General features: G+C 39.8%; 1 protein-coding gene across 2 annotated transcripts; it reads right to left on the minus strand.

Annotated features, from left to right (window-relative positions):
• Positions 1-1,691: 1,691 nt before the first annotated feature.
• ric8a (RIC8 guanine nucleotide exchange factor A) lies at positions 1,692-24,081 on the minus strand. 2 transcript variants are annotated; one of them, XM_046394785.1, is made up of 14 exons: positions 23,821-24,081; positions 19,373-19,420; positions 16,339-16,540; positions 13,508-13,653; positions 13,316-13,396; positions 9,974-10,073; positions 9,099-9,286; positions 6,998-7,092; positions 6,755-6,905; positions 6,343-6,438; positions 6,116-6,260; positions 5,353-5,497; positions 4,251-4,370; positions 1,692-3,464 (listed from the first exon to the last, which is right to left on the minus strand). In XM_046394785.1, the coding sequence occupies exons 1-14, from the start codon at positions 23,908-23,910 to the stop codon at positions 3,323-3,325; spliced, it is 1,749 nt and encodes a 582-aa protein (XP_046250741.1). In that variant the 5' UTR covers positions 23,911-24,081; the 3' UTR covers positions 1,692-3,322. The 2 variants fall into 2 exon arrangements, with proteins under 2 accessions (XP_046250741.1, XP_046250742.1); XM_046394786.1 differs by lacking the exon at positions 23,821-24,081 and adding an exon at positions 21,201-21,272.

A 24,081-nucleotide genomic window follows, 5' to 3' on the forward strand; every position in this document is an offset into this window, starting at 1 on the left:
GGCATGTCAAACTGGTCCACAGGAGGGCCGTTGTGACTGCAGGTTTTCTTGACTTGACTCATTTAATCAACTGATCTAAGTCTTCAGACAGTTGATTGGTCAAACGGTGTGCCCTTGGTTGGTTGGCACAAAAACCTGCAGCCACACCGGCCCTCCTGTGGACCAGTTTGACATGCCTGATGTAAACTGAAGCTGGCACACAAGTCAGTGCTGCAGACAACATGGTTTGTGTACAAAAAAGATGTAAATGTGTTTTCATATTCTTTATTTGCGTGGTTTGCAAACATTTCCCATTTCCCTTTCCACTTTCCTATATTTTGATATAGTTCCATTCACATTATTAAAGTTAATTACACATAATACTTTTCAGTGTTCTTAATTGTGCTCTATTTTTTCCTCACATCCCTCACTGGGATGATTAAAATTCCAGTTTTTTTAGTTTGCTGTGTCAAAGAGCAGACTGGCTGCTCCCAGCTGGTGAATAAGACCTGGGCTCATGTGCTGTGGACTATTAACTACAGCAGGATGGTCCTGAAAGACAAGACAGCTGCAGGTCTGGGACATGCAGCCTAGGGTTACATATAGACTCTGTATTCACTGTATTCATATGTCAGGCTGTCCTTAGACCTCAACTAGACTTTAACATTCTACAGAATACTCAGCATTGTTAGGGGTAATGCATTAAAATAAGTAGCACAATAATAAATGCCATTTAGCAATGTGTTATTGCTAAATGTCATTTACATACATAGAACTTTATATAAAATTATATTATATATATATATTACTATTATTATATATGATGCATGCTAACAGTTTTTGATAATATTATTACATTACATGGTATCCATTACACTGTGTAAAGTAACGACAAACATTTTGTTATTGGGGGATCTATTGGGATTGTATCGCTTTTCAGAACTTTGTAATCCAGCCTCAAACTGCAGTGCAATTCATTAAAAATTGATAAAAAAAAAATAATAATAATAAATCACTTAATGTCTTTTGTGAGCATTTATCCATTTGTACATGTTGAAACTATTAAAATCTTAATCACTGTGCACTATCGCCCACTACTGGATTAGTAATTAACTGCAATAAACTTGAGCTTCTGTGCTTCCATTACCTGCTATAAAACGTTCATTCATTAATTTTCTGTACCGCTTATCCATGCAGGGTCGCAGGGGGCCCGGAGCCTATCCCAGCTGACCACGAGCTAAAGGCGGGGTACACCCTGGACTGGACGCCAGTCAATCACAGGCTCAACACATAAAAACAAACACACACACTCACACCTAGGGGCAATGTAGAGTAGCCAATTAACCTAATGTGCATGTTTTTGGTATTGTGGGAGGAAGCCGGAGTACCTGGAGAAAACCCACGCAGGCACAGGGAGAACATGCAAACTCCACATAGAAGGGCCCAGACACACACAGGCCATCTGCCACTGTAACAATGGTGGTATGTTTGTGTAGCTCATCCAGGTCATTTTGCATAGAAGAGCTTAATTTGGGGCAGCTGGGATTCAGTTTACTGAACTCAGAGTATGTCTTTATCAAATATTTTATTTTCTGTTTTTTAATTTATCATTCAGAATTACAAGTAGTATCCTTAACACTGACGACTTCCACCATGTCAATACAGCACCTGCCAAATTAACATAATGACTGCATCAAAAATAAAACATGAGACATCATTTATCACATTTAATGTATATCACTGGCAGCTATACAATAGCACTATAAAGGAGCATACATTTAATATGTGTTTCAGATTATAGTCTTTTTACATAACCATTTTCATCTTCATTCATCTCCATGCCTGTTGTTTATGAAAAACATCTAAACATCTAAGAGTTTCAAAAATGCAGTTGATTCAATCAAAATAAACTGAAGAACAGCTCTAGTAATGACAATTATTCATCTCACTAAGCTCAAACATTCTATAAGATGTTAAACTTTAAATGGACTGGAGAAACATTAAGTATACCAAATAACCGATTCTGTCTGTGAGAGAACAGCAAGTAAAGGGAAAGAAATGGGAAATAAAAATAATTAAAACCAACACTGTTTTTTTATCTGTGCATGTGTACTCTAAGTATCCATACTTAACTAGAAAGGAGCATCACTGAAAGGACCATATAGATGTTTCGTTCCTATTTTTCCATTTACAGATCGCATTGCATGACCATATTGACCATTTTCATCAGTTCTTAGAAAAAAATCTCTACCCCCCAGACAGTCACTAGTTTCCAAAAGTGATGTTTTGTTCACATGGTCATGAAACTGTGGGCAGGGACTGTTATGTTCAGGGGTGTAGGTTTGCATATTGACAGGAGGGACATGCCTCCATCAATATAGTAGGAGTATTTCAGTGGTTAATGGGTGAAGGCTAATGTCTAGTGCAAATCTGATATTTCAACTATCAACTGCCAGACACAGAGGAGGCAAGAGCTGATCAGTTGGCTGACAACTTAAGTTATCAGGGTTGTGTATGTGTGCACAATTTAATCATTTTACCCATACCAGCACATTTTGTAATTTGCAGATATCATGTATGATGACACCAAAAGAAAAAGAAGAAGTGCCATGAGGCACAATTATTTAAAAAATAAAACATCTGCTATCTACCTTATGCCACCCACCTGCAGATAATTATATCAAATGTCAACTGATGTTAGGTAACCATGTTAGCAGGCTACAGCTGCTCCTGGTGGGGGGGGGGGTGTTGGTGCATTCAAGGACACTCAGTTAGCTGAGGTTGGAGAGTTGCTTGCTCGTTTGGAACCTTTTTGGTGAGAGATTTTTTTTTATTATTATTATTTACCTTCAAAATACTGAGCTTTGAGCAAATTTTGAGGAACCAGACGCCGGCTTTTGAGTTCCCTCCATCGCTTTTCGATGCGGACTGACACGAGTGTGTGAAAGCTGGTATTAGCAGTCAGACGAAAAGAAGGAGCTTGCTGTGTATTTGACTTGAATAAAGAACAATCTTATGTGTCAACCTTCCAGATACGCATCCATTTTATTTACCTGTACACTCTCTAATCACGTTTTTCATAGTATAATGAACTTAAACACATGTCTGTGAGGAAGGAAGGGTAACCCTACAGTACTCTTTGGAAATAATGGAGATTTGTTGTCAACAAAATAGCACAGCCTTCCATGTACTTCATGCTGTGTCTCGCTGAACAAATCCCTACTTTCTGTACTTAAAATAAACAAGTTGGACTGTGTGACATGCAAACATCAAAAATAATGACACAGATCTTCTATAGTTGTCATAAGAGTTGAATTTTTCTGTATTTATGCTTCTGGGGTTACTAGGCCTCGTCTTCACTGTCTGAATTAGCCGTTTCAGCCGGCTGGAGCAGAGGATTGTGGGTAAGTTTATGCAGATCCTCTCGAGTCATTTCTCTCATCTTCCCGTCCATACCAAGCTGCATGGGCTGGATCACACTGGTTCTGCAGGGAGAAATGGTTTAAATGTAATAATGTGTGCAAGAATCAGTACAAACCTCAATTAAGTAATAATGCAAACCGTGGCAGTATCAATTAATGAACAGGAATTTAATGTCTGAGTTTCAGTTATTGTCTTCTGTGTAAAACATCTTATCCTTTTTGAAATAGACTCAACTGAAAACAGCAAAGCAAGGGACATTCTCAAAAGGCTTTGTCATTCACAAATACAAGGGCATGACCACATGAGCTGAGGAACACTTCATAAAACTGTTGTCAGTAAACATGATTTGTTTGCAAATGACTGCATTATGTTTTTATACATGTTTACACAAATTTTTCAATTCAATTCAATTCAGTTTATTTATATAGCGCCAATTCACAACAAAAGTTATCTCATGACACTTTCCAATTTGAGCAGGTCTAAACCAGACTCTTGAATTGTAAATAGAGAGAGCCCAACATTCCCCCTTGAGCAAGCACTTGGCGACAGTGGCGAGGAAAAACTGCCTTTTAGAAGGCAGAAACCTCAGAGAAGACCCCGGCTCAAGAAGGGCGGCCATCTGCCTTGACCGGTTGGGTTGAGAGAGGGAGAGAGAGAGAGAGAGACAGACAAGGAGAGACCCTTTTGGAATCACTGTACTAGTTTTTCATATATGCAATCAATCTATTGTAAAAGATAATTAATTAAAAATGCCAGCAGAAGAAAATGTGAATCGCTCCAAACTGACCAGTAGAGGTGTTGTAAGCGTGTTGGCAGGTTTGCGGGTGTGTAAGTCCGCTTTCACTAACCTTGACAGTTTGTCAAACATGTCAACCAACTTCATGGCCTCATACTCTTTCTGCTCCTCCGTCATTCCCTCCATTGGATTGGGCTGCTCCTCTTCCACAACTCCAGTTATTGGGTTTATGCTGAAGACAAAAGAGACAGAGGGAGAAAAAAATATCAAAAGAACAGCAATCAGTAACATTTTTAAAATCAAACAATTGATGCCTAGAATAAATTGATACTTTTAATTATCAGAGTTAAAGATATAAATCATCTTGAGTTTCAAAATGAATTCTTGCCCATGGAAACTGCACTTGACTAAAACAGTCTCACTTTTAAGTAAATTTGATAGCAGATCTGAAGTTTCTGATCACATCATGTGATCTCTTTCAGGTCAAGACTGAAATTTGAAAGCTAACTTATAAGCCAGCATGAAACAGATGTCCTTATAAAGAAGGAATAAATTGACTTTGTACAGAGGACAATTTGGCAGAATCCGTGATGAAGATCATGTGGTATGATCAGAAGCTCCAGGGCAGCTGCTAAACGGACACTGAGGTGAGATGGTTTTGCCAGCAATCTAAATCATTAGTCCCTGCTGTCAACCAGAGTGAGTGAGCACTGCAAAATGTGGAGCTCAACACAGAGGAAAAGGGCTGTGTTTATCTTAGTAGTTTAGTCCACCAAGCTAGAAACAGATATGTGCTGCACCACCAAGGAGGTGGCCAGCAAAGATGGGGATCATCACATCTCTGGTGTAGAAAATCCCAGATCCTGTGCAGGAGGCAGAGTAGTACAAGATACAGTTAGACTGCACTGATTCCAGGACCAACTCCTGCTTACGGTCCAACTCCAGCAACTCAGGGATACACACAGTCCCCTAGCTTCAGATACCATTCACTGAGTAGGGGGCATTGCTCAGTCAATAGTCAGACTCTATGGTTGGGGTTCTGGAGAGGTTACCATCTGGATGGGGGACCCCTTTGTTCTGTGGGGAACTTCAACATTCACATGGGAAAACCTGCAGTGGGGTGACTGGTAAGAATGGTTTTCATGATCTGAACCAGCACAATGTTTTCATTCAAATCCATTCAGTTCAGGTGACAGTTTTGGTGCGATACTGACTGAGCTTTGGCCTCTCTGTACTCCTCCGTCTCAGAGTCTTCATCTTCAGAGTAGATCCCAGAGTCTCTGCCTCCCCTAAGTAGTCCTCTGGCAGCCAGCAGTCCTGCAGCATTACCATATCCAGTGTACTTAATGAACCTTGAAACTGAAGAGAGAACATATTACTGTTAATATGGCAGTATTTTAATTCAGCGTCAACAGAACAAACTTTACAAGCCTTTGGTTAGAGTCATAACCTTATCCAATTCAGATCTTTACATCAGCCATAAAGTCCTATAATGGCTAATATCATGAAAGGATAGCTCAGGCTGTACTAGTCAAGATTTAGAGTGATGACAGTATTTTTACTGTCATCATTTTAACAGTGAAATGACGTGGAGACAACTGATCAGTCAATGACAGCTCATGTAGCCATGGATTTTAATTCAGTCATGAATTACTGAAATTGTGAGAACTACAGTTACCACTTTTAACATATAATAAGTGCAGTAGAGGCTTTGAGTGAACTTTTTGGTGTGATAATAATGGAACTAGAAATCACTACAGTGACATGTATGATTCCAGCAAATGATTTCCAATTAAAAACATGCTGTCTTCATTTAGAGACTACTTTTAAACAGAGGACTGATAATTGGAAGAAATTCCCTGCAGACATTCCTGAGATACCGTGTTCACAAGAATGGGACAGATGAAATGTGAAAACATATTGCCTCCCGTCTCTGCCGTAGTCTGCGTAGGGCAGGTCAACAGATATTTCCCTCACCGCTTTCCTTGCAGAGAACAAAGATGAATTCAGCAGCACAGTCCTTGACGTCGGTGTCAATGTGCGTCATAAGGCGGACTAGTTTGTTCCTCAAAGCACTGCCCACCTCTGGTCTGTTCTTCACATCACGCAGTGGGGGGAGGACCTAAACACACACACACAATACTTGAGATACAAAAACACCACCTTGTAGTCATAATTTGATCATGTATTTGACTAGCGCTGACCTTTGACCTGAGGAATTTCCTGGTCTCTCGGTGGATGCGGGCACTCTCTGTCAGCAAGGTCAGTGATGGAAGAAGGGTTTCCTTCAGCTTATGTCCCTGGGAGAGAGACAAGCAAACGTTTACAATTTCATGATAAATACAACATATCAACTGTACTGCAAATAAGGCAAAATACTAAAAAATACTGGGAAATAATAAAAATGAAAACTGGAATCATCCTTCAAGCGCAACGTAAATGTGATTAGTTAGCCTCCACCGCAGTCTGTCAAGAACATGGTCCATCAAGGCTTTCTGTTGGTGCACTGACCATTTAAAGCATTGTTTCAAGTAAGTCAGATGATGATTCACGCTTTTTCACTTAGTACTGTAGTACTGAAGGTAATGAACCTACATACAAATAGTCTTGTCTTACTCGATCAAGTCTTTTCTCCATGAAATCCAGCAGCATGTTGACAGCATCCATGTTGACCCCCATGTATTCAATGGAGCCTTGTTGTACCTTGGGCATCAATAGCACATCCAAACAGGGCAGAGGGAGGTTACCTAGCAGGTTAACAGTATGGCTGAGAAAAAGAGTGGTTGGGAGTCAGGTGGTGTCATGGAAGAGCAGTGACTATATGAATCAGGTGAGTCACTGAACAGAAAACTGTCCTACCTGTGGAACTCCTCAGTCCGCTCCTCTCCATCTGCCTGGCTCAGTAGGCAGTGTCTCAGTATGGCTCCCAAACGTCTGTACTCTGCTGCCTCTTCCTTCACAGACAGATGTAGGACACACATACTTCCCATGTAAACAAACAGTCACTGTCCCTGGTCCTAGAGTAGCAGCACTTCAGATTTTTGTTCTTGTTGGGTACCCCTCCTTCTGGTGAGTTAAGGTACCCATCCCTGAACACCTAAACAACTGTGTTACTTACTTTGCAAGGCAGCTGTATTCACAAGAACCATCTAGTCAGTGCATGAGGTTACTATGTAAGTGCATCTATGGCTCAGAGACTGTCAGCACTAGCTGCAGCACAAACAGCATGGGCACAGCGCCCCTGGTGGTGGAGGTGGGCGCAGAGCATGGAGACGTGGCGTACCATACAGAAGTAAGAATTTCCCCTCAGGGAGAAGCAAAGAAATTCTGATTCTGATTCTGATTCTGAAGTAAGGTGGCTGAGCACAGTCCTCAAACGATTTCTTGAGCTGAGGGAACAAAGTAAAGGTGAGCCGTTACAACAATTACGCCTGCAACGTAGACTATGTTTTAGATTTTGGCCCCTTGTGTGATTGAGTTTGACACCCATGCTCTAGAGAGAGAAAAGTAGACAGTGCAAACAATGCTAAAGTAGATGCTGTTTGGCATACCCCCAGTTTACTTTGGAGAAGTAGTAGGAGTACTGGTCTAGGACACAAACAATAAATGTGCCGCTGCAGACAACGGCAACAGCAAAATGACCCACCACAAAAGAACAATTTAATTGTATGATACACCACTCTCTGTCAGGATTACTATCTTGTGTTGTGTTACTCTTTGTTTTGTGTTTCTTTTTTTTTTTTTCTTTTTGCCTGATCTCCCCGAGTGGCTCATCAGTGTTTTCATGTGCCCGTCCAACCGGAGCGAAGCAGGGCGGAGCAGGCAGGTTATCTGCATACCTGTCTATCATCATCGTAAGCCAAAACTCCTCCACTACGTAAGACCAGCTCTCCCACTCCACCTTTGCCAGATTATCCTATCTCATGAAGTAGTACTCAGCCAGGCTTGTGGCCCCTTCCCTTGAATTTCTATGTTCTCCCGAACTGCTGTCTGTTTTCTGTGTTCAGGTTCACCTGCTTGCCTCCGCCTGCTTCATCCCTGATCTCTGGTTTGTCTCAGGAAAAGGGTTTTGTGTTTGGACTTCTGGACTGTGCTGTTTTTGGGTCAGTTCTTGTATTTTTCTGTCGCCCGGACTCAGATTGTCTTTTTGTTGGACTCTGACAGAGTATTATTTGTTTTTTGAGGAAATTAATGAAGACCTTGTTTAACTTTTTCCTGTCTTCGTTCGTCTGCTTATTTGGAGTCCAATTTAGCTCTAATACTTAACACTCTCTCTTTTTGTAGATGATGTCTGAGATGAATCATGTTTTGTTGTATGTTAAGTCTCACCACAACATTCCATTTAATTATGAAAGGTTGACAATGCATGTGTAAATTCAATTCATTTTGCCATAGACACCAGTGTTAAAAATGACCTACACCAAACTTTTCTATGATGCTTTCACCACTAACCTGTTAGGTTTCATTAAAAGGGAGCCTGGTATGTTGGTCCAGTTAGTGCAACTGTCCCAATAAAAAAGATCTCAATTGGACAACAGACTAAACACGCGGCACGGTGGTGCAGTGGTTAGCACTGTTCCAGGTTCGAATCCCGGTCTGGGCCCTTCTATGTGGAGTTTGCATGTTCTCCCTGTGCCTGTGTGGGTTTTCTCCAGGTACTCCGGCTTCCTCCCACAATACCAAAAACATGCACATTAGGTTAATTGGCTACTCTAAATTGCCCCTAGGTGTGAGTGTGAGAGTGTGTGGTTGTTTGTCTTTGTGTGTTGGCCCTGTGATTGACTGGCGACCAGTCCAGGGTGTACCCCGCCTCTTGCTCACTGTAAGCGGGATAGGCTCCAGCTCCCCCGCGACCCTGACGGATAAGCGGTATAGAAAATGGATGGATGCTAAACTAGTAAACACCATGGCTAAACTAGTCGGAAAAACGCGCAAAAACATGTATAATTTCTTTAAGTACCTCGTCAACCTTGCGTCTGGTTGTGTCAAATGTGATGTTGAACAGTATTTTCAGTATTTCCATGGCTAGTTCTGTTTGCTGCCGGCTCAGTGGGGGCAGTTCTTCAGGTGGGATGCCCTCCAATCCTGCCCTGGCCGTCTCCAATGCATCAGGCCAACACAAACCCAGTGTCACATCCAACAGGTTGCCTAGAACACAAACAGGACATGAGATTATCAACTTAGCCTTCAGCTTAAGACATCTGTAAGTTCTATTTACAAAATTATTTGTTTTTTGTAAATGCTTATCTAATTATGTTTTTTCATATGTCTTGTTCCAGAGGTATTATGGGTTTTATGGTAGGGATGGGAAACTTTACTTTCTGTTACAACTTATATGAAACAAATGCTGATACTGTTACTGTTACTGATCTTAAATGTCTTAAGTGGCTATTTGTGTTGCTGCTGTGTCACACTTGCTTGTCACAAATAGCATCTTGCTGTAGTTTCATCAGTAGGTGATAAGCACTACATTAACTTCTCTTTCTGCCATTTCTCCATTCTCTCAAAGGTTTGATCCAGACATGTTTTCATGTCTCATAAGCTTCTACAGCTACATGGACTAGCTAAATTTGTCAGGGCTGTTCTGATGAAAACATTAATGTGCGCAACCACCAATATTTTTGTATCTAATTTTATTACCTGTGTTGTTTTTAAGAAATCGATACAAAATGAGTAGCTTGTAAAAATTGAAGTAAAAACTGGCGTCCCTAGTTTTTCACACACTGGTGACCTGGAAGGTGTCTGGCCTTTTTTATAGCAATGGTTACTGGTCAATGGAGCTGGCACTGGTTTCCCAGGCCAGAAGTTATGCAGGTTACGCAGGAAATCATTTACCTAGTAGACTGATGCCATGAAGCTCCTTAGCCAGCTGCTTCCTGATGTCCACTCTCTGTGCAGTCAGCAGGAAGGTGAGGCGTAAGTCAAAAAAACGCACCTGGACATTTAAAGCAAACACATTTTCAACACTTTTTCCTCTGTAAAACAGGGTTAGATATTGAACTGGAACTTGGTGATATATTGACCCCTGTACTAAAAAAAAGTCAAAAACACCCAGTTCTATTACAGAGTGAAACCTAAAAATTATCTTCTAAAAATGACCTTCATATTTAACTCATTTGCAACACTAAAGATACTTTGAAAGATATATAAGCTGGCTATATTAGTTTATATATATATATATATATATATATATATTTATATACAAAGAATGCCAACACGGATGAAGATGGTGCTATACGCAAAGTGCTGAAAGACTCAAGAAGACACAAGACATCACAGTACAACTATCTGACCTTCAAAATAACTTCCAGCCAGATAGAATAGAATGAGAAGAACACTTAAGCAGGAATATTATTAGACTGTATGGCATCAGAGAAACAGCAGAAGTTACCTCCATGATAAACTTTATGGAGAACCTAATAAATTAACATCAGACCCAAACGGATTTGGCTAATGAACAGGCACAAAAGGTTCCGGGTGCAAGTCCCCCAGATAATGCATACTGAAGGGTTGCTGAAATGAAATGAATACATCCTAATCAATGTGTTGAATGTGTTGAAAGAATAAGGAATAGATTCCAAACCCCATTGATGAGGAGGCAAGCATTCCTGAAAGAAAAGATTGTTACATATCACACTTAAGAAGATCTACAAGCTAAAGGCTTTCCAGTGTCCCATATCTATCAGATACCTATCCCACCTATGTGGGAGAATGTGAAAAGTTCCTGTCACAGAGACAAAATGACATATCACCAAAGTAACCATGAGAAACTACAAGTATTTGTCCGACACACTGGAGTGAAGAACACATATGCTGACCATGCTCTTTTAGCTCCAAGTTTTCCTCACGTGCTCTCTTTAATCTTGGACTTTAAAACCAGGAGCTGTGATTTACTTAAATCACAATATTAGTATTCTATAGTTGGAATTTTCATTGTAACTATTTCAGGTCAGATTAATTAATTTTTGTTTTTTATCTCTGGAATAGATTAAGAGCAGATTAACTACTTGGACAAAGTCATTTTCATAAACAACTGGTTGATATGGACCAATCCAGCAGTGAACTAGTTTTTTCACTAGAGTGGTGCCACACCTAATGGTTGCAATGAACCATATCAGCTAACAACTGAACCTCTGTGTTGGAAGCCCAATTTTCTAACTCCTATTATAGTTATAGTTGTCATGTTTTGTTAAGCCCTGGTATTACTGTGTCTTACAAGAATGCTCTGCTACAGGGTTTGAAATATAAATAAATATATGTAGGCAATGTCTTACAGTTGTTGAGATCTGCAAGTAATATACAGTTGTTATTCTCAATATTGTTATGACCCAGGGTCACAATATACTGTAGTATTTAGACAGGCAGGAGGTTGCTGCTCATTGGTGGGGACGTAAATTGACCACCCTTTTTAAAAAGATGAAAGATGAAAAGATGAAAGTGACATATTTCGTCATTGGAGGGAACTCACTCCAATGAAATTCGTGCTCTGCATTTAACCCACCCAAGTGACGTGCACACACACAGCAAACCCGGGGCAGTGGGCGACCGCGTGCAGCGCCCGGGGAGCAGTGGGGGTTAGGTACCTTGCTCAAGGGTACCTCAGCCATGGACACCGGTACGGGGAATCGAACCAGCGATCCACCGGTTACGGGTCCGACACCCTAACCGCTGATCCACGACTGAGGGTTAGGGTTAAATGGTGCTGTCCGTGTCTGCGATGAACTGTGCTAGCAAGCAGTCTAGCTAACAGTAGGGGTGGGAAGCCCTTTGATTTTGTTCCATTTTCTCATGTTTTCTGGTTAGGGAGTTCAGGTCAGTGAACTGTATTTTTTTTTTTGTTTTATTTTGTGAACAAGGGAAGTTAGCTCTTGCAATAACTAGATCTTTTATTTTGGGCTATGCTCACCCTGACTATTTTTTTATTGTTATTATTATTATTTTTTTTTTATTATTGCAAGCAAAATAAATCCACTTTGTTTTGGACTGCATTCTGTCGTGGACTGGTCACTCCTTGGGAGCTGGGAAGAAAGGAGGAGTTCATTTTTATGCTACGGTATAGGTTTCCCCTAGGCTGGGCGTAACATAAATGGGCTTTCTAGCCCCATCAAAAGGGAAAAGATGATGGCTAATGCCAAAAAGGAGAAATTGAACATTGTATTCTGATTTAAAAAAACAAATAACACCATTTGAACCATCAATTCAATTCACCATCCATTTGAACATGAAAAACTTAGTGGTGGAAATTTAGATTTCAAAGAAGCAATTCTTGAATTTATATCAGAGATTAAGGATAAAGATGGAAGATTTATGAGCATAAAAGGTAAACGAGGACACAATAAAGTCACCTTGACGTTATTTAATATATATGCCCCTCCTGAGAGCAGCAAGGTGTTTTTAAAAATGCTTTTTTAACTGCTTGTAAACCTTTTGCGATTTTGTGCCTACACAAAGCACACTTTTTATTTCGTCTACTATAATAACTGTTTCTAAACATATAACTCCTAAAAAAAACATAAATTAAAAGAATTTAACTTTGGCACAAGGGACGTTTCTTCGGACTTCTTAAAGTTACAAATGGATAGCAAATGCATCAACAGTCCAGAATTCAAGGAAATTATGAAAAAAGAACTACAATAAACTTTAAGAACAAAATTATGGTTAAGTGCCTACATATATTTATTTATTTATAAACTATTAGATTAGAGCAATAACTTAGAAAGCAGAAAGGCCTGCAAACCACTCACTGCCAACACCAAGTGTTTGTACTCAGTATATCTTCAGAACATTCTCTATCATTGCATTTCATTTGTTTTCTTAGAATATTTGCTCCTGACAACAACCAAAACATGACTGTTTTCTAGGCAAGTTAGACGGTTGGTTAAGGTCAGGGAAAGTTGCTAATTTGGGCTGGACTGATGACAGGATGAGCTGGTTTATTCAATATTTAACCCAAACTAAAATCTTTCCATAATGTTAATTTAACTCCACACGGAATGCAGAATGTAAACCCCAGTCTCTGATGTCAAAGTCTTTGCCAAAGCACACCAGTTGCATACAGACATACTTTTTGGTTTCCCGTTGGTTTAGTTGAAAGCTGTACAGACCAAACAGACAGACTGGTCTGGTCTGGTCATTTGACTCCCACATTAAAAAAACATACTTAACTAACATCCATACCTCATAGTTCCAGGTGCGATCATGACACTGTTTCAGCCTCGCTGCAACACCCTTTATCAGCTGCAGATCTGCTGCTACCACCTGCAACCCATCCATCCAGACACAAGCTTAATTAATTAGCACCAACCAAACTGAATTTTATCTGAATAATTTATTTAAATGTAAATATGAAAATATACACAGCACACTGACCAGTCCTGTCTCGTTGTGTAGCAGGACGTTACAGATGGACTTAAGACTCTCAACAATTACTTCCTGGTCGGGGTTTTCTGAAGGAGGGGAGGCTTCCCTCACCACTTTACTGGTTTCGTCTGCTTCTTCTCCTCCCTCACATTCCACTAGGAAGAGAAAAAAATGGCAAAGTCAAACTTACTAAAAATTACACCAACAGGGATTTTAATGCCTCCTAATACATAGACAGCTTTGCAACTATAACAGCTTCTACTCTTCTGGGAAGGCTTTCCACATGATTCTGGAGGGTTTCTATGGGAATTTTTGCTCATTCAGTAGAGCAATAGTGAGGTCAGGTGCTGATGTTGGACAAAAAGGCCTCACAGACTCGCAGTCTCTGTTCCAGTTCATCCCAAAGGTGTTCAGTGGGGTTGAGGTCAGGACTCTGTGTGGGGCAGTCAAGTTTCTATTTTCCACACCAAACTCATCCTGCCATGTCTTTATGGAGCTTTGCTTTGTGTACTGGAGCACAGTCATGCTGGAATAGAAAAGAGCATTCCCAAAATTGTAGCCACAAAGTTGGAAGCATAGCATTGTCCAAAATGTCTTGGTATGCTGAAGCATTAAGATTTGCCTTCATTGGAAGTAAGGGGCGCCGTCCAACCCCTGAAAAACAGCCCATGAAGAAGACGTGTGTCTGGATACTTTTGTCTATATATTGTATATTTGGATAGCTTTTAGAATGACAGATTTATGTGAGGAATGGAGGACAAAAGATAAACTGAGCAGCTAATGCACTAGTTCTTATCTCTTTTATATCCCTTAAAGTTTTGTTCAAATTTGTTCTCTGCTGTAATAAAATGACATAATATGAACAATATGACAAGAAACACAAGCAATAAGGTGAAATGTTGCTGAAGCTTCCTCACTGAACAGGAAAAGTGTGTGAGCACAGCAGTAAGTACAGCAGGTCAAAGTTGAAGCAAAAAAGCAAAGAGTTTCTAAACTGTGACTGAAGATTATGACAGTTTGGGTAACAATTTTCATGTTCACTTTGTTTTCTCTTCCACGTGTATTTATCTAATCAGAATAGTTGTGTTTCTTACTCTACCAGTATTCTTTAAGTGATGTCATTGTGTTCCCAGATCACATCAGTAACTACGGTGAACAATGCTCCTATTAGAAATGATACAAACAATGAAAAAAAATACCAAAAAAAATCATACTGAAGTTGTATTAGGCTGATATGATCTTTTAATGGCACAAAGTCCTGTTTTTGTATTCTGTATATCCCTTAGTACCATTTTCTTGGTTTCAGGAAAAGCCAAGGTGTGTCCCACTGTGTTAGTTTTGGTTATGTCTTGTCTTTTGACTTCTAGTCCACATGTCATGTTTCATGTTTGTCTTGTCATGTGTATTTGTTTCCATGTGTCCCAGGTTTTTGTCGTGTCCTGTTTTATTTTGAAAGCATCACTTCCTCTGTGTGTCTCTGTTTCATGTAGCTTTACTTCAGTTCCCCTTGATTGCTTTCTCCTGCCTAACGTGTTTCACCTGTCTTGTCTGTTTAGTCCTCGTCTTTCCCCTCACTCTCTTGGTTGTAGTGTATTTGTGGTTTGCTTCATGCCTGGTATTGTTTTGTCTTGTCATGCTACGTTTTTTGTCGCCACAGTTTTTCCTTGGTCCCTTGTCATAGTAAGTGTGTGATTTTAAGTTTTTTGCATTATTAAAAGACTCTTGTTTTGGGCTCCTGCCTGCCTGCCTCCCTCTGTGTGACTCTGCATCGGCAACGCTTTCTGACAAGGTGTAATAATAACATAACTGGTGGCTTCATTCCTTTCAGACAAGCTGGATCCGGGTTTCGATCCTTGTATATGCTGGTTCTCTACAGTTGTTTTGTGGTACACTTAAAGGAGCAACTTGTAACATATGGTCAGAAATCAAAGGTAGCTTCAGGAAAATATATGGAGCAACAGAGTAACTGCCAAATGCTGCTCACTATACTGTTTGCTGTAGTTATAACTACCATTAGTTCAGTTAGCAGTGGAGCTAGTGGCCCTACAGCTGACTGAAGCCTGCCTGCACCCCAGCCTCAGATCATGAAGGAGTCACTGCTGGTGACAGAGATTATCTCGGCTGGGCACTGTAGCCTCCCAGTGACAGAATGGAACCTGACACAACCTCTGAGATTAGTAGAGGCTAGTTTGATGGCAGGATATGTTGGACGGTAGGTGATTTACAGCAGCTCCAACATGGACTATGACTCCAAGAGCAAGAAGACAAGGAAGGAAGGGGCAGGAGAGAGGAATGAGACGGTGTGTTGGAAAGGAAAGACAACAGGAAAGACAAACTAAGATGATTGGGGCTAGCTGGTTAGCATGCTAACTTCAGTATGTACCTCTGTAACAAAAAGAGTACATAGAAATCTTTGACCAAACAACACAGTTATTTGCTTGTTGATAAGGTTAGTTTATTTTTTTGAATGCTTTAAAATTCTGCTCATATCAAAAATTGCAACTTTAATGGAACACATGTGTCTTTAATGCTATTACACCTTGCCCACACAGGCTGTGAGGCAAAAAAAAAAGCATGTTGGCTTCAGTATACACAATCACTGCAAGTACAAAATGGGGGTGGGGGGGGGATGCATTCCTGTAAGTCAAATTCCTTAAAGTCAAAGTGTTTGCTAAAAACAGATCTGTTGTGTGTCTAATGCTGAATTGAGGATACAATTAATAATGAAATTAAGATTTCCTTTATTGTCCCACAATGGGGAAGTTCACAATCAAAAGCAATAACTGAAATCCTGGGGATTGATTAATGCAAAACCATGGCGAAGGAATGGCAGGAATTACCTTGGGTCTCCTCAGGTAGGTTGTCTGTACTGGCAACAATGATGCCAGCGTGGCGGGCGAGAGTGGACATGGCGGAGTGGCTGATGAAGGGATCCAGGCAACATTTGTCTCTGGACAGGATTCGAACAGTTTCTAGACAGGCCAGTTGACAGGAAGGCTGCAATTCTTTGTTCAGGAAACTCAGAACCAACTCCCCCAGATGCTGAATCACACAACAAATACATCAGGTTAGACCTACACTCATGGAAGTGAAAGAATGGTCATAAAATAATTTGGAAATATCATTATTAAAGGAGACGTGGTTCCAAAACTTAAATTTTGGAGGGGGGGGGGGGTTGACTGGTGATTGAGGTAAACTGGCTTTATATGTCAATTCATCAGCTTGTCTAAACAGAAGCAGCCTATACAGTACATACACTGATCAACTATGATCAACCAAATCTGCATGTACATGTAACACCTGCAAACATGCGTGGAAATTTCACACATTTCAGTGCATCTCTGCTGGTCCCTGTAGGTTATACTGACTTGCAGGGGGATCACTGTACATAATGTGATTGATATTTTCTTCATTACTGAAGTATTATGTCACCCGTGAGCACGCCATTCACTATTAATCAAAAATGTGAGTGTTTATGACTTGGCCTGCCTGTCTGAGAATATAACTGCATTCCACCCATTTAATGCTTTCAAGGTGATGCAGAGATGATAAAAGGAGGCAGGGATTTTAAAAATGTTTTCTCATCACTCCCCAGTATCTCATGTAAGCATATCTGTGGGGACTGATGAGGTCAGAGCCCAGGGACCAAACTCTAACGTGTTCTGCAGCTTTAATAAATATTTGAAACGCGAGTTGTCTGACTGAACTTCCGTAATGTGCAGCTGTAGTGTTGAGCCAGTGCAAAATGGCCAGTTGTGATTGGTCCAGATTTCACACATGATAGATAAACAAATAAATATTGCTTTTACTTTTTAGATAGGGAGATAGACTTTAAGTATTTATTGTGTATTTAAATGTTAAAGTGAAATATGAAAAATATATATATAATATGAAAATATTAGGATTGGCCGGTTGTACAAGTCAGTGGGCTCAAGCCCATTAGGCACACCCACAATGTACCTATCTTAAAGAATACTTAACACTTTTATTTAAGGTATTTGTAGCCCTGAAGTATTTTCCTGGGAAAACCAACCAACAACACCACAGTTCAAAAAAACAGGAGAATTAAATGAGGACTATTAAACATTAGGTCTCTGTCATCTAAAGCTGTTTTAGTAAATGACTTAATATCAGATCATGATATAGATTTATTTTGTCTAACTGAAACCTGACTCCGTTCTCTCCCCAGTCATATTAATACTCACATTAAAAGTAAAATTAAGGAGTTTGGTCTAGATCTGCTGTAATTGGAAAGTGTCATAAGACAACTGTTGTGATTTGGAGCTTCATAAATAAATTGAATTGAATTGTTAAAATTCCTTTGACACATACAACCGACTGGGGATGGATCTCAAAGCTGCACTACTGGTGGCTGAAAGTGTCGTAAGCCACCATCTCTGTTCAAAGATGGATGTTTTATCTGGACACAGATGGCCTCATAGGTCTTCTTTGTCCAAAATGTGAACATTTGAGTCCTCAAAGGTGTGTCATTTATCCATGAGATGCAGATATACAGCCGAGTCTTGTCCAGATGAGCTGATTCTCACTTCAGCTACCATGACCTGGATGACTCATAACCTGCACTGACATATGGTCTTTTCTTTTCTGCTGCTGGCTTGTGTCAGGCACTGAGCTCTGACTAGCTTTAGTTTTAGCCGCTTTTCCTTTGGTAGCTTCTTCAAACTGGTGTTCCAACATGTTCAGCTTGCCGATGGCGTTTCAAGTGTCTGATGAAGTTTGTGGTTCTGAACGTTTTCGCGGTAGTCTCCCACGAATTACTTTGGCCTTACATGTATTACAAATTGTGGATGGACTGGCTTTGAATCTGAGGAAGACTGACCAGCTGATCTCTGGTCCAGGTGGAGAATGCTGAAAACTGGCCTACCGGTCCCTGGCTGGTGGATTGATTGCATCTCTAGTTGTGATGAAAGTCCCACTTGAATGCATAATCAAGTGCATACAACAGCATGTACATTGTATAGTCAGCTCAAGAGGGTTGCATTTTGGTTTCCCCTTTCCCCCTGTGAATAGTGCAAACACTCTATCTGCTTGCATTTTTTGGCTTCTACTTTATGTCAGACCACTTCCTTTTTTATTTCAGAGCGGCTTCAAACTTCTGAGCCAACAGCATTAACTGCAATAAGTTAAGAGTGTCATGACTTGCTGACACTCTAAAGCAAATAGCAAATGACTGTTATACTACAAAGTAACTTCTATTAATATGTCTGGAGGACTTTAGCCAGCCAGTTTAAATGCTTCAAAAACAGGGGGAGATTTACAAAAAAAAAATCTACACTAGAGTAAATAATATTTTGCCAGCAGAATCAAAAAATTTTTTTTTACAGGATATTCAATCTTCATTTCTTTAAAGACATTTGTTTTCACAAAAATGTGACTTCTACATTTTACAGAGATTGTATAATGGTGCTAAAACAAACAAGGCCTCCTAAGTGCTTGCTCAAGGGGGGGATGTTGGGTTTCTGTATTACAATTTAATTAAAGAGTTTGGTCTAGACCTGCTCTAATTGGAAAGTGTCATGAGATAACTTTTGTTGTGAATTGGCGCTATATAAATAAACTGAATTTAATTGAATTGAATTGAATTGAGCACTGAATTGAGGACTGTGCATATCTATTCTGAAAGATCAGCGGCTAGTGGGGAAGGTCCAGAGCTCAACTGACAGATGGTACAACTACATCACTTCATGTTTATTTAACATGGTCCAGTCAAAAAAAACTTCAGGGCTCTAAAGAAATCTTTTCTTCTGTGACAAGGACATCCTATCCAATCACAATAAAGAAAAATTTTTTATTTCATTGACGAACAAAGAAAATGTATAAGAGACAGTGTTTAGATAGAACTGATGGGAATACCTCTCTGTCCTGCTCTTCTTCCTTGCTGAAAGTAAAACACTGGTTCATCTGAAGAAAGGAAAAGCATAGGGCACAAGGAAAGGTATAAGGTGAAGAAGAGCAAAAGAAGCAAAACAAAAAGGACAAACAGAAGAAGACAATATGAGAGAGTAAGGGGGGGAGAGGGAAAGGTAGAAGAAGAGAAAACATAAGTAAAGGTTGAAGGTGTAACAACAAAGAAACATAACGGAATCAGATTTCTTCCAATACAATCAAACATAAGAATTTGAGAGAGTAAAACTCACTGAAAGAAATATAGTCGTCTTAAAAGTGAAATAACTTGGGCCTTTTGTGTTGGTGACAACAAAGTGCACAGTTGCTTGACAAGAACAAACTAGTGCTGCTGTGGATACCCAGAGCTATCTGATTTTAACCACAATTACCATATTTTGAACAAGAAACAGCGGGCTGGGAGCCAAATTAAAGTGTCTCTTGCAATTGTGGGTAAGTTGTTTTCATTACTTTGAAGTGTTCAGCTGCCTAGCAACAGAAAAAAAAATCACATTTTGGAACCTGCAAAGGGCTGTCTGTCTGATCAGGCCCTTAAATTTATGCTCATGTGCACCAACTTTGATTTTGATTAGTCATGGATATTTTGAAAGTAATGTAAAAGTTTTATTTGAAGTCATAATTAATTTTTTTTTTGTTTTAAATTTGTTATTATATTGTTTTGTGTGTTCACACCGGCTTGAACCAACCATTTCAACCAATAATAAAATGACATTCACCCATCAATTATTCATTAAATTTTAGTGACATAGAGCTAAAATTGTTAATTATCTGTTCTTCACTCTATTATCTTGATTTTAACTGTACCGGACTCAGAAGCGTTCCAGTGAACTTGTACTGTTGCTGCTGCTACGCACCTCTGCTTGCATCAGCATCACTCCTTCTCTCATGCCCAACCCCCCTCTTCCTCCCTCTCCCTCTGTCTGTCTATCTCTTCCTCTCTCAACCCAACCGGTCAAGGCAGATGGCCGCCCATCTTGAGCCGGGGTCTGCTCCGAGGTTTCTGCCTTCTAAAAGGCAGTTTTTCCTCGCCACTGTCGCCAAGTGCTTGCTCAAGGGGGAATGTTGGGTTCCTTGTATCGCAATTTAATTAAAGAGTTATTGGCACTATATAAATAAACTGAATTGAATTAAACTGATTTGAACATAGCCACACTGGGACAGTTACCTCCAAGACTAATGCAAGCTAGTTTGAGGAATCTAGCTATGTGATGGACAGATAGTTTTAGCGTTACATGTTGTAGCTGTTGATAGACAGTTAATTTGGTTACTTTAACCTTAGTTGGATCAGCCCTTAGGTGCCAGGTGTCAAATCCAACAAGAAAACCATCTTAGTACTGTATTCCCTGGCATCAAACTGGCCTCCATCAGCTGTTGGTCTTGGGTTCTCCCAGCTGTGTATGGGAAGCCCTTTAACGTTTCATCAGCTGTGTTCACTGGGACCTCCCACTTGGGCAGAGTCAGGTAGGTGGATATTTGGCTGATATAGAGGAGACTTTAATGAGAAATTAATTTGTGTGAAGTTCATCCTTTTTTCTCACAAAATGCCCTTAGGCCTACTAATGCACCGAGCTCTTGAGACGCTGTTGCAATCTTTGCAGTTTATACTGTCACATTCATTAAGAACTACCAACAAACATATACATCATAATGTCAAAAAAGGTACAGCGTCGCTGACGCAGAGATGTGAGTCAAAAAAGCAGGAGGGGAGGCAAAGGTGCAAGCTAGTAGAGTTTAGTCTTTAATTTATATCAGCAAAACTCAAATGGTTCACACTTACTGTGGCATGGAATCATAGAAACTGTGCTGACAAAATTATAGAACAAGATGAAACAAGAAAATCCTGGCATGAAGACAAAACAACAACCTGACAAACCGTGACGGGGAAGACGGGGACTAAATAGACAACATAACGAGAGACAGGTGAAAGCAATCAAGATAAACCAAAGCAAAGCTACATGAAAAAGAGACACATAAGGGAAGTGACGCTTTCAAAATAAAACAGGACATGACAAAAACCTTGAACCTAATACATGTAAACACATGACAAGACAAACATGAAACATGGCACATGGACTGAAAATCAAAAGACAAAGCATAACCTAAACACAAGGCGTGACACATAGGTGTTCGCTTTCCAGTTATAAAAAGTTAATCCCCAACATTACAGTCAAAATCCTGAATTCTTGGTAGCAATGGTATAAATAAAGTTAATTCAATCCAAGAACATTCACTGATTATGTATTTCATGTGTACCTTATGGATTTAAGGCAGTTTATTAACAGTTAACAAAATATTTTGAAGCATTTCTGACATTTACGCTCTCGAAAGAAAATGTAAAACACAGCAGGCTCAGTGGAAAAGTCTGCATACTAAGCAAGGTGTTTAACAGAGACCATGTAGATTATACAGCTGAGTCTCCTGGAACACTAAGCTCCTCATCTCTTAGAGCTTTGTACTGGAATAGGATTTCACTGGGCTGTAGGAGACTCTATTTGTGTATCAGAGAATCTAATCCTATCAAGATCAAATCGCACACAGGTAGAGTCTCGGTGAACTGACTCAGTAAAATGGCTTACACACTTAAGATATATCTATGTAAAGTTTGCTAACAATAGCTACCATGAGCTACCGGTCACACCAGGCCAAGGATTACTGAATCTGAAGTGTCACCGAACGCAGCAAAGGTTTGTTTTATTGTCTATCAATTTGACTTTTCATTTGAAAGAGAAACAATGTGTCATTTCTTATTTCAGAAGTTACTAACTTATTAGGTTATTCCAGCATCCGATCACCTGATAACTGTCTGATCACGTGATAACTGTCTAATCATCTGATAACTGTCTGATCACCTCATCACTCTGGTTTCTCTGCTATGTAGGGGTGTCGCCAGATCTCAGCAATTGCTTCAGTAATCACATTATTATTGGTGGAAATAATGGCTGAAACTACCGTACAAAAATACAACTAAAATGTAAGAAACTGTTATTTTCCTTAATGTTCTCATTATGTAAATCTTGATAAATCAATACACACTCAGCTGAAGAGGAGTTACACACATAACCAAAGCCAAGTGCCATCTAGTTCCATTACATTCAGGAGAAAGCAGACTTCTCTACAGCCAAATCTCCAAAACTTACACCAAAACCAATCTACATGAATAAAGAGCACCACAGGTAAGAGCAAAATATGTTTTGTTTCGTTTTTTATTTTGGGGTGAACTGTCACTTTAGACAGAACATACAGCAAACTATAATGATAATTCAGCTCCATTACAAGTGAGCAATAGCTTGTTTGCTATTTTCATTTCTCACTTTCTCACTGGGAGTAAAACACTGATTTAAATGAAGACTGTAGTGCAATGAACACCCTGTTGTCCACTCGCAGGCTGTTTCCTTGGAAGTTTTTAAAACTACACAGGTAATAAGGTTATGACACCATTGATTCAAGGATTCAAGGATTCAAGGAAGTTTATTGTCATACCAGCTCACATTCACATGTTTATGGTACGAAATTAGGACTCAGGTCCCGGGAGCAGTAAGTAGACTATAAAAATATAGAAATATAAAAATATAAAGTACGAGGTAACATAGAATATAAGCTAAACAGAAAATAGAATATAAAAGAATATAAAAACTAGACATTTAAATAAGCTAAACCTTAAATAAGAAGCCGGAGAAGAAGAAGATAGGTGATAAGAAGGTAAGAAGATAGGTGACCAAATGAAACTCATCATTACCTTGAAAAATATATAACAAAAGCCTAGTCATATTTACACATATTGACAAATAAATGTTACTTATTATACTCTGTTTTGTCTGTCTGAAAGTGTTCAGTTGCGATGTGCTGAGCTCTCGGGACACTGAAAGGCAGCTGTTTGTCTCAGGACAGAAAACAGAACTAAAAGGATAGTAAACAGAGCTATGGCACTTAAAATAAACAGGTAAACACAACCAGAACTGTAAAAGACTGCTAACGCTCCTGTATCTGCTCTGTGTTTAAAACTATTTCTATTTATATATTATTTGTTTGCTATTCTAAGATTATGTGGTGCACATGTCAGCCTTGAGTCTTGAGTAAATAATCCAGTGGAAAAGCATGGGCAAATGGTGACACATGACTGTCACGATATTTGCTAAATTTATGCTAACTAATGCTTTTTCATCTTCAGTGTGATAATAATTAAGACTACCTAGAGCACTTTAGTGATGTTAACGATTAATCTTGTGAATTGTGCCACCTAACCATGGTCTCCCCTTAAGATGGGGTACAAGCACCATCATATAAATTGAAAAGTTCGGACAGAACTTATCTATGCTATGTCATTAAAACAGGCAACATTTACACATCAGGCCCATTTATGGTTAACTTCCATCACACGCTGACGTGCTGCTGTTTACCTGCTTGTTGTAGCTCTGTAGAGCCGTTAAGGCAGTGTCCTGCAATCCCGTCTCCATTTGCGTTATGATGGCTTTTAAATCCATTTCCATCGTCACTGAGCTAGCCGCAGCTTCCTCCTGAACCCAGCGTCACAGCAGGACCGTGTGTTTGTGTGGGCTTGCTTGCCACTCAGTGTGTGTAGATGCTATGGTTTGTCACCACTCCCCATCAGTGACAGCATGATGTCTGAATCCCCACCAGCCCACGAGAGGCGATTAGCG

The sequence above is a fragment of the Scatophagus argus genome, chromosome 7 (genome assembly GCF_020382885.2).
Source record: "Scatophagus argus isolate fScaArg1 chromosome 7, fScaArg1.pri, whole genome shotgun sequence".
Lineage (NCBI taxonomy): Eukaryota > Metazoa > Chordata > Actinopteri > Scatophagidae > Scatophagus > Scatophagus argus.